Consider the following 10,692-nt stretch of genomic DNA (forward strand, 5'->3'; position numbering starts at 1 on the left):
ATTCAATTCATATTCTAAGTTTTCATTTTGTTTACAAGTAGAAATTATGATCAATTGCGTCAACATGTGATCACTATAATTCATATAGTTTGACTTGAGATGGAGTTATTAGCTTTATGCCCTTTATGACATAAATACCGTTGGGACATATCTGTATTGTTGCTTTTTTTCCTACTGAGATGTGGTGTTTTGAAATATTTTGGTGTCTTATGGTAGAATTTGGTTTCTACAAGTCATCTGTGCATTTTTTCAACTTGTCTTTCCTTTGCAAGTTTGAGTACTGGCATCACAGATGGTGGAAACTGAGAAGTGCAACTTTTATTTGCAACGAGATACTCATTGTAGAACAGTCACACTTTAAAACCATAAAGTGGTTATTTTAGTTAGATTGCTTAGTTTTAGCACAAATAATATGAACAAAGAAAAAAGAGAGTGGACAAAAGCACTTCGTCAGTGAACTCTTCTGGTGAAAATGAATGTAACAGTAGGAACCACCTCTAAATGTTATTCCAGAATATGAATTTATCATTGACTGCTCAATTAGATTATAAATGATCCTTGGTCTATAAAATATTTGCTTGTCACCTGTATGTTTATTTAAATATCAAATAGATTTCAATGTATTTATAGTTAAACAGTAATTTCAACAAAATCACAGTCATAGTGCAATTACAATTGTAAAATAATTTAACTTCACCCTATACTCATTACAGTACATTTCTACTGTGCTTCTTTACATGCAAACCTTCCTCCACACTCTTGCAGCCACATTTGTCTGGGGTGAGACCTCTTCTTCTTCATCATAGTCCACCTTGCAGTTGATCAAGCATAAAATTTTGTCAGTGTGTGGCAGATACGTAACTAATAGTATAAGCACACCAGAATACATAGTGATGATTACCTAAGAAGGGGGCTCAGACAGAGATCCCAATGACCTTGTCATCCATACCCTACCTCAAGTATACCAGCTTTTATAAGGTACTTGAGGTAGGATCTGGGTGACAACAGTCATGAGACTGCATTGACCTTAACCATGCACTCCTTTAGGCGAAAGCTAGGTGTTTGTTCTATTTTGCTTAGATATGTGTGATTGGATGATATCATGAGCTTTGCTACTGCAGTCTAATAAGGCATTGTATGAAATGTAAAGATGGATAAAAGTTTATCTGACTCAACAGCATTTCTTTTTGTAGCCTACTAGCTTGTTTGCCAATTTTTAGCATTGTATAAGTAAGACAGCTGAAGTTGCTACAGTGTTTAACAAAGTTCAGTACACATAAGCATGTGAGCATGGCAGTGATGGGGTGATCCACAAACACCAATGCAGTCTTCATACTATTTGTTTGAGTAATGCATGTACGTACTTCATTTGTTTGTACGTATAAGTAATTTGTATACTATGTTGCCATACAAACTCCAATTTGTATGAATGAGCAACTACTGTATAAATTATTTAATATTATATGTCCACTGTTATGGTTTTTGGCTACGTATGTACACAGTTTTAGTGTTACATTATTTAGTTTATATACACAGTTATCAAAACATCAGCTGTTTTTTTTTTTTTGTCAAGTCTTTGTAACTGGACTAGTGCCAGGTAGATTGTTCAGGTCAACTAAATGCATTAGGTCGTGATGAGGCTTCCTATAACGCTTAGTGTAAATGGAAACCACATTATTAATGATGCCATGAATACAGATGGTAGTTTTCTCTTTGTCACTAAGGCTATTATTCTACTACCCGGTGTCTTGTAAAACTTGCCATGATCACACCGACACAACTTGACACAGTGTATAGTATTTGGCTGCAATAATGTTTTGGTGTGAACCGGCAATGTGGGTAACATACCTGCACATGTGCATTGAAATGTAAGGCTTAGTACATGAGTGGTCAATTTTATCATTTTGTTTGGACTTAGCTATTTTTTCCTGGGTTGGATGCACTGCCCTCAGCACAAAAGTGGTGCATGCTGGGAAACTAGGTAAGTACTGCTAGTTTGGACAGTGTCTACGTACATAGTATCTAGTCATAACAGTGTTACTGTTAGCTACTTATTTTCTGTAGGGGTTGGTAATGTTTTGGGATACTTTGTTGTTCATAGCAGATTTTGATTTCTATATTCCCACGTACAACGGTATTATTTCAGTGTGGTGTGTGGACTTGAGGTGTCATTTGTAAGATTTCAGTGCTCTAGATTCAGGAATAGCTACATACTGTTACTTTTATTACTTGCGTTAACAAGTCAGTCAGTCAAGGGGTGGGGGGAGAGGGACTCCATGGATCCTCCTAGATCCACCTCTGCAATCGCTGATTATAACAAGCATTTAGTGGTTTGTTCAGCCAACAGTCTGACACCGTGATTGGACAAGTGCCACAATTGACATATGGCACCATTTCGCAGTTGGTGGGATCCTCTTAATAGATTTATAACCACCAAATTTTCCCCAAATTTTGTGTTCTTCTGTCTGTTTATTATGTTGTCAGTCAAGGTCTGTTCTCAGTGTAAAGTTATTGCTGCGCAACATAACCTTCCTAGCAAACACAACTAAACATCTTCACTGAACAACACTACACAATATGGCATACTTACCACCCTTCTACCACATCTAACTCAGCATGTTAAGTATATCTAAACAAAATGCTTACCATAGGAATCAGTGTACAAGTGCATGCTGTGTGTGAATATACACGCAGTATGGATGTGTGAAATAGAATACGTGCCTTATCCAATAAGTATACTGTGACAATTCAATGAGCTCATTTTGATTCCTATTGACACTGTTGTGTACATGTATGGCTCCCTATTCCATTATATGATTTGTCACTAAGAAACTGTTATGTATAGCTCTTTGTAAAGTAGTGAGAACATGATGTCACTAATTAAATAGTTGTATCAGTGTTTGAGTTGTACAATTATGTACATGACCATACAACAGAATTCGTCAAAGCTGATGAAGTGTGGGTTTGTCCATTTCTCTTAATCAAAATTTTCTTTTGAATAGTAGCTACTAGTTTCTCAGCATAAAGACTGCATAAAGAGTACAATTCTCCCATCAGTATGATCTTAAATTTGCTTACAAGTTGCCATTCAATCAATTTCTTCTTCAAAAATGCTGGTAGTGTGGTCAACGTGTTAAGCCCAAATCACTTTCAAGAGCCACAGCTACTGTTTCTTTTAGCCCTTAGATTACCAAATATGGCATCAGGCAATGAAACTTGTGACTGCATGCTCTTTTATAGAATATACTTTACTTGTATGACTATATTCTACACAAATCCTATGACTGCATGCTCTATTGGGATCAGTTCCTACATGTACTGCATGGTAGGATAGTTTGAGGTAGTCCTCCTTTTTTCATTGTTTAGCCTGTAATATCAACTAGTCTGTTTCATGACACTTTGATACTATATTTTACCACTACATGTATGTAGCTATATCTTAGCAAATCACCAAACAACTAACAAAAGCTGTAGCAAGATATACATCATATACTTCCATATGTCTTCAATTCGAGTTCAGTTTTAGCTATAGTAGGTACGTTGAGCATAAACTACTTTGTTATTTTATCAAATGGAATTTCATGAAACATAATATCTGTTTACATGGTAACTGTAGCTTTGGCTATTGAAGTACTACAAAAACTAATACAATAACTTGACTCCCTCATAGGCAGACAGCCATCTGCACGTTGATCACTTAGATTTATATATAGCTGCAGCCTGCAACAGACCACATACATCAGTTGTTAGCTATAGGATCTCAGCACAGGCTTGCATGGAGTAACCAACTGATCATGTTGCTGTCAGACCTTCAGTGCTGGTCACTGTAAAGTGTTAATAATAATAATAATAATTTGATACAGTGTAACTGTAGCTCATGCACAAACCACTCCAGAGTGATCAATGCCTGCATAGCTGTAGTTCAAGAATCCCTCTATGGGGGGTAATACCATCATGATGATCATGACAAAAGTATACATGAGGGTAGGTAGCAATAAAACAAAATGGTAGGAATCCTCGGACGTGACCATAAATCTGATAAACATGAAAATTAAATTTATGGCAAGAAACTGGCTTTGTAAACAGCCATACGCATTTCCGGGGTTCATTATTATAGGAAACGGAGTGGAACAGTTCCGTTACATTATTTTATGGAACGGAACTAATTTTTTATCATGTGCCATAGATATGTTATGGGTAAAGAATATATAACCTATGGTTGTGCTTAAGCTAGTTTGGCAGTGCCCAACCCTTTTTATTAAGGAAGACTGCATCAGCAGAAAACTACTGCTTTCCAGCAGTGCCCTATACATAATCTACACCAATTACATACAATTAGCTAAAACTAAGACTTTAGAAATGTTTAAATTGCTCTTCACGGGTCAGCATAGAATTGGTGAACATAGAATGGGAAAGACATGCAGCTTATATAGCATACCGTATTCATAGGTAGTCAATATTCATTCATGATCTATACATGGTAGCCAACGCCACACCACATACAAAATAATAAAATTCTATATACACAAACAGTTCAGTTCAAGTAAATTAATACAAATTCCTCTCTGTATAAGCAGCAACCTGGCAAAATTAAGTAAATTGTACAACTAAATTTGTTTGTCATTACATTTAGGACATGACCAATGTTTTTTGTAATTCAAGACAGCAGTCTTGGGTATGTCTGTAAGGCAGACTTCCGAATGGAACCATGATTCACATGTTGTGCAACATATCATCTTTGGCTGCTTTGGAGCTATTGGCATCTGGCATATGCAAATCACTTTCACATCTTCATTGCACACAATCTTCAGGCCATGATGTCATTTGGAAAGTACGTAGTGAACTTTTTTCTGAGATTCTAGACATCTGATCAAATGTGATCGCATCAAATTGTGTTTAAATACACAAACATAGACTTCTTCTGGCTCATCACTTCCAATATTGGCTACAGTTATCCAGTGATTCTGGTCACCATTGTGGATTATTTGTATAAACCGGCTTGACTCAGTTTCAAAATCATAGTTAAGAATCCTGCACCAGAAACACTTAACCAGTCCAAGTAGTTATAGTCGCTTTGTCTGAGTTTAGGAAGTTTTAGATTTTCCATCCACCGTGCTGTGGTGGAGGTTGAGGATTTGTATGTATCTAATGTCATTCTTTGTGTCATGTTGCTTCTTTCATTTTGCTAATTTCGCTTGATTGACAAAGGTGCACAGATTCTTGCAATAACTGTTTTTACATTCTTGGGGAAGTTTGCCTTAGGAGTACTTGTACTAGAATCAGTGTATGGAACGTCATCCCATAATGGTACATCATCCCACAACTGATCACTGTTCATTGCCGTGACTGTAAAAACAAGCAATTATCACACAGATGTGGAGCACAAAAAAGTTGTTGCTGATGGAGTGTGTGTATTGTTCAGTGAAGTTCCACTGCTTTGCCCTGTAAGCCAACTATATCATGCATGCACATCGTGCCTTTTGAAAGAGATATGGACCAGATCACTGATCCAGGCATTGTTATTCTCTTAAGGCCCCTGTGCTGTACTGGGGGTTAGCTTACCTATATAATGGGTTAGTCAGTATCCTGGTCAGATGAGTGGCTTCTTTGTGTGTGTATGTGTTGTGTGTAAGAGAGGGAGAACGTGCATATATAGCAGTGAGTATTACTCACCAAGCAATGTAACTATGCTTCTCAAACAAGAGCAGTATTATACAGTGGTATATACGGTGGACCGTCAACAGCTCTGTTGTCAAATTGACAAAAGTTTGTTCAGACTAGTGAATTTGTTTACATTTGTGACCCATATCAGGAAGTTTGGCTCAAAAACAGGCAAGCTAGAGGTGATTTGTCCAATTATAGTCAAAGCAACTTATAGCAGCTGCAATTATTTTAATTTGGTATATTTCATTGATTGTAGGCTTTACTGTTGCTGTGTTTTCACTTTTGTAGGTTTTGAGACATTCCTGCTTAAAGGAGTCGTCACAGGCTGTCTGTGCTGCGTATGGTGTATTTATGACAAGTGTACTCTAATAGAGCAGTCAGCTAACTACTCTAATAGAACATTCACTGGAAACATGTAGTTGGTTCTGTTATGGAATTTTTCCAAATTTGCCTGCACCTATACATACAATGAAGTGCATTGGTCTGTTTAAAGGGCTTCATTCATCTACTTGTGTAGTTAATATGTATGGCAATATTTAATTCAGGTACACAATTTCCATTGAAAATGCTCTCAGATTCAATCTTGTATTGTTCAAATTTCAAAATTTTCCACTTTCAACATTCTTACTCTAACATGCACCTATTCAGTGTTGTGCAATTGTGAGAGGGGTGCATCATGTACTTGGTTGTCTGTACCTACCCAAACTTTTCCATTAGCAAAATGCTTCAGAGAGCCATACCTATAATCTAAAGGCAGTATATAAAATATCTACAGGTATGAATTTTATGTGGAAATGTCTCCAAATTGCAGTATTTTAGCATCTATTTTTCAAAATTTTCCTGGGGGGGCATGCCCCCAGACCCCCCTAGTTCCAGCATGCTTCGCATTCTGGGAAGTGTGCTTCGCACACCTCTACCCAAGAGATTAGTACCTGAGTTAGCCTCCCCCTTTTATAAATCTTAGATCCGCCCCTGCGCCATGGGCTGAACTTGCCGCTAGGAGTGGAGGAAATGAAGGCTATAAGAACATGAAATAGTGAACACCGAATATATCCGGCTATATGGTATGATAGTGTAAACTGCAATTGTTGGTTAGTTGGATTTCCTGAGACTACACGAGTAGCTATCTTCATTTGATATGCCAGTATGTCAGTCGTTCAGTGTCCAGTTCAGTCGAGGGTTCAGCTTGGTGACCCCACAAAAAGCACAGCTAAGTTTGCATCATTTACTCAGGTGAACTGGCAGGGAAGCACTCATTTTTGTGGGCCCACTTCTGAGTTATAAAATTTTTACGTTTTGTGAATTTACCGTTAAATTTTGTTTGTTTTATGGAAGTCACATTGTTCAGGCATAGATTATATATTCCCCACCTAGGGAATATATAATCTATGGCTTGCCATTTTCTAATCCTTTTAGTGTGCACATGCAGTACTAGTTTCAGTAGTAGGTGTTCTAGAAGCAGTTCCGTTGGGAGCTATAACATAATTATACCATTATTCCATTGTAATCCAATACTATAGTGCTGCTGTGGTGAAGCTTTGTGTTTACTAAAGGAGATTGGTCATGCATCATAGCCCTGGGCATGTCTATGCTTGTATTACTGTATGTTAGAGTGGTGCTGCTAATCACGTATTTGAATAATTGTTATGTGGTTGGTATATTTGATGACACAATGTGTGTTAATATTGCTCATTGTTTCAAATTGTCACAGGGATGCACTGATATAGAGCAGATTACTCAGGAGACACTGGAACTGAAGGCAAAGACCTGCTTCAAGGTAGGCATCCTGATGACACAGCTGAAAGAGGAGCTAAGGAACGAGACAGGTATCACCTAATAGCCGAGCTTAACCTTGCAGTGTAAGGGGGTGGGGCTAGACTGATGATAGTCATGTGAGACAGAGATAGCATTTAGTGGTTTTCTACAATGTTGCAAAACAACTTGCTAATCTCAAAAACATTGTTGCTCCCAGAGCATCCTGCTACCGATAACCCTAATGTGTAAATAGTCATTAGGGGGAGAGTAGTAAAGCTGTTACTAGTTGGTGGAACATTTCCTGAGACTTGTAGCGGTGTGAAGTTGTTTTTGTTGTTGTCGTTGTACAGGGGAATGTGTCACTGAAGGAACAAGAAGAAGTAGCAAGTTAGTAAGTGAAGAAGCCAGTGAGTATAATCTGTTATTGTGACTTAACTTGGCTGGTCTCACTACAGTGTAGTGTATGGCAAACGGACATTGATTTTGGGTCAAAATTTGTGGACTTTTTAAGTGGGTGGTTACGTTATTCAAGTCACACTTTGTTTACCACAAGGCTACACTGTATGTGAGGAGGGAGAGGTGCACAAACAACAGACAGCAGTGAAAGTGGTCATCACACAAGGGGACACAGATAAGAAGGTGTGTACTCTGTTGTCATGTAACATCACATGAGCTTATATGACATCATCACAGGAGCTAGAAGACAAGATCCATCTGCTACAATAACTGGAAGAAGCTCAAAAGAAAATGGTAATTAGCATTGACGTCTTTAAACTTCGAGCTATTCTGATTGGTTGTTAGGAAGTGAGAGCTAGTCAGGTACAACAGATGATGACTTGAATTAGACAACAAAAAGAGGTGCGTGATCTTATCATTTCTGTGTGATACAGTGGAACTTCTCTTCCTTTGTGCTGGTGTAAACTATAAAGTATAATTAGTCTCACGCATATCTTGTATAGAGGGGTTCTGCTGTAGTGTTTTGGGTGTTGTGTGGCTGTAATATAATGAGCGAACCCACTATGACAATTACGGTCATGTCACTAGGCCAAGAGTTGTAAGATCACTTCAATATAGTGACCTTGTCAAGTATATAGGTCCCAAACACAACTGAGATGTACTTCATGACCTCATTTATAACACCACCTCAATATACAGTCCGTGTCAAGTAATAGGTCCCAATTAGTGTCTAACTTGGTCCGTTGTTGGGACATGAAAACTCATGTACTGTATTGACGACCACTCCTATATGTTTATTGTGGCAGCAGTTGGTTTGTTAGTAGTGCTATTTGGGAAGGCTATGATAAAAAGAATTTTTTTGTGGGTGTTTTCAACTATACTATAAGCTAATTAACAAAGCCATTGTCTAGCAAATCATTTTGTGCAGCATATCAATACTGTTGCAACTGCTGTGACAAATTGCATGGTACAAAATAAAGGTGATATGTGGGAACCGTTACTTGTGTATTATCTTGTGAGGTCATGTGATCTTGTCACAGGTGTTGACTGTGGTATTTCATAATGAGATGAATTGTATGGCACTATCACCATGATGACAACTTCAGAGATACTGGTATGATAAGTTGTGTGATTTTTTCACACAATCATTTGTGCCACTTCGTTGTTAGGCAAGGCTAACGTTACTGTGGACACCTCAACTAGTCCAACATGAAATGTAGCTACCCTGATTTATGTGACATGTTGCCATAGTGATAGCTGTTACAACACAAGGTTTGCATGACAACAGCATACTACTGTATCACATTTCCGCCATCGTAACAGGCCTACCAAATTATCATAATTGAAGCCTTACTACAGAGCCCAGTGGGAGTGGTGGCACGGACCATAAAGGTGGGTGTGGTGATGTGTTGTTACCATCTTGGTGTGTGTTGTGAGGGCCATGTACTTCTCCAGCCTCAGAATGGCTGTGTTGTCAAGGGGATAAGTGAAACGTTTATTGACTATAACAAAGTGTCCACCCACATGATCAAAGCTGCTGCAGAACAGGTGAGCACCAACCACATTCACACAACTATTATTGTTGCCATGGTTACACAAAGGAGCATCATTACAAACTACAATTGTGATGTTACCGTCTTAAAGAGTTCTACTTCATCAGTGAAGAAAACTAATGACACCATGGCAACCAGTGGCATGTACAAGTGAGCACGTGCTACAGTATGTAACCAGTCATGTCCATTTATCTGTCTGTCATCACAGGACTAATCTTGACTACTGACATTCAAGAAACACACTTCACAAGTCTTAGTTATATACATATACTATCTATGAGAACACTCATCAGATAAGATCCTCAAGTGGATAGTAAGAGTATTTGTAATAATACATCATCATCAATACCTGTATAGGCATCATCAGAAAGTACTGGTTCCAGTACAAAAAGATTGCTGTTGTGTATTTTTGCTTATTTGCAAAAAGTACATCGTCTGACTGCGGGGTATGTTCTTGTAATGCAACTGTGTGGCAGTCATTTGACAATGTTCATTAAGTGTGATAACATACAACATGTATGTGGCTTTTACATATACATATCTAGTATGACATAGCTGTACCTGTTCTCATGACACCTAGTTGTCACTGCTAATGTGTGCATGCCATTGCTGTAGAGCAGGGTTTTACAGGGGGGTGGGGGGTTCACAAAATTTAATTTCACAGATCCATGCAAATTTCCCCATTCAACATTTGCAGTTTACTCACAGTGGCATTCCTGTTTATGTGATGTCAACAATTGATTGAACTATCACACTGTCACTTTATAATGAATCCGAAGAACAAATTGTTAGAGGAAGGGCCTATATATATATTATACTACCATATCAGATTGGTTTGTTAATCGGCTTGACAATAATGATTAATGGTGCACCCTCCTTGCTATCTAAGCCAAAATTTTCTATTTACTATCATTTGTTTCCAACAGAGAATTGAAGTTCCCAGCTATGAAATTCTGTTACAGACTGGTGGATTAATGAACTTAAGGTGACTGATATGTTTATAAGGATGATGATGGACGGATAGTGAACCTTCATGTATCTTGTACAGGACGGATTATTTAATCCCAATGATGACATGCACAAGTAAACCATGTGTTTGTGTTGCATGTTTTGTTATACTTACAAGGATGACATTTCTTACAATATAATATTATGGACTCTTGATATTATGTATTGTACACTGACTCAAATTTAAATATTGTGTTAAATAATGATCTGAGGTGTTTCTTGAATGCCAATAGACTCAGTATAGGTTTGTCCTGTG

General features: G+C 37.8%; 2 protein-coding genes across 7 annotated transcripts in view; one reads left to right on the top strand and one right to left on the bottom strand.

The window, feature by feature from the left end:
• Nucleotides 1-6,642: 6,642 nt before the first annotated feature.
• On the top strand, nucleotides 6,643-10,601 carry LOC136242111 (uncharacterized). 6 transcript variants are annotated; one of them, XR_010694482.1, is made up of 16 exons: nucleotides 6,653-6,728; nucleotides 7,376-7,441; nucleotides 7,770-7,826; nucleotides 7,875-7,929; nucleotides 7,990-8,058; nucleotides 8,113-8,169; nucleotides 8,221-8,277; nucleotides 8,916-8,989; nucleotides 9,045-9,147; nucleotides 9,199-9,267; nucleotides 9,331-9,423; nucleotides 9,477-9,578; nucleotides 9,637-9,741; nucleotides 9,786-9,874; nucleotides 10,355-10,413; nucleotides 10,477-10,601. XR_010694482.1 is itself a non-coding variant. In XM_066033515.1 (15 exons), exons 1-5 carry the CDS (start codon nucleotides 6,726-6,728, stop codon nucleotides 8,143-8,145), a joined length of 294 nt encoding a protein of 97 aa, XP_065889587.1. In that variant the 5' UTR covers nucleotides 6,643-6,725; the 3' UTR covers nucleotides 8,146-8,169; nucleotides 8,221-8,277; nucleotides 8,916-8,989; nucleotides 9,045-9,147; nucleotides 9,199-9,267; nucleotides 9,331-9,423; nucleotides 9,477-9,578; nucleotides 9,637-9,741; nucleotides 9,786-9,874; nucleotides 10,355-10,413; nucleotides 10,477-10,601. The 6 variants fall into 6 exon arrangements, 2 of the variants coding, with proteins under 2 accessions (XP_065889587.1, XP_065889586.1); XM_066033515.1 differs by lacking the exon at nucleotides 7,875-7,929 and having other exon boundaries at nucleotides 6,643-6,728; nucleotides 7,376-7,490; nucleotides 7,973-8,058; XR_010694481.1 differs by having other exon boundaries at nucleotides 7,770-7,929.
• LOC136242112 (uncharacterized) overlaps nucleotides 10,589-10,692 on the bottom strand; it is an 8,557-nt gene continuing 8,453 nt past the window's right edge. The window contains exon 12 of the mRNA XM_066033517.1: nucleotides 10,589-10,687. The gene's annotated coding sequence lies outside the window, so the exon portion shown is untranslated. The remainder of the gene's footprint in view (nucleotides 10,688-10,692) is intronic.

This window comes from Dysidea avara, chromosome 13 (assembly GCF_963678975.1).
Source record: "Dysidea avara chromosome 13, odDysAvar1.4, whole genome shotgun sequence".
NCBI lineage: Eukaryota > Metazoa > Porifera > Demospongiae > Dictyoceratida > Dysideidae > Dysidea > Dysidea avara.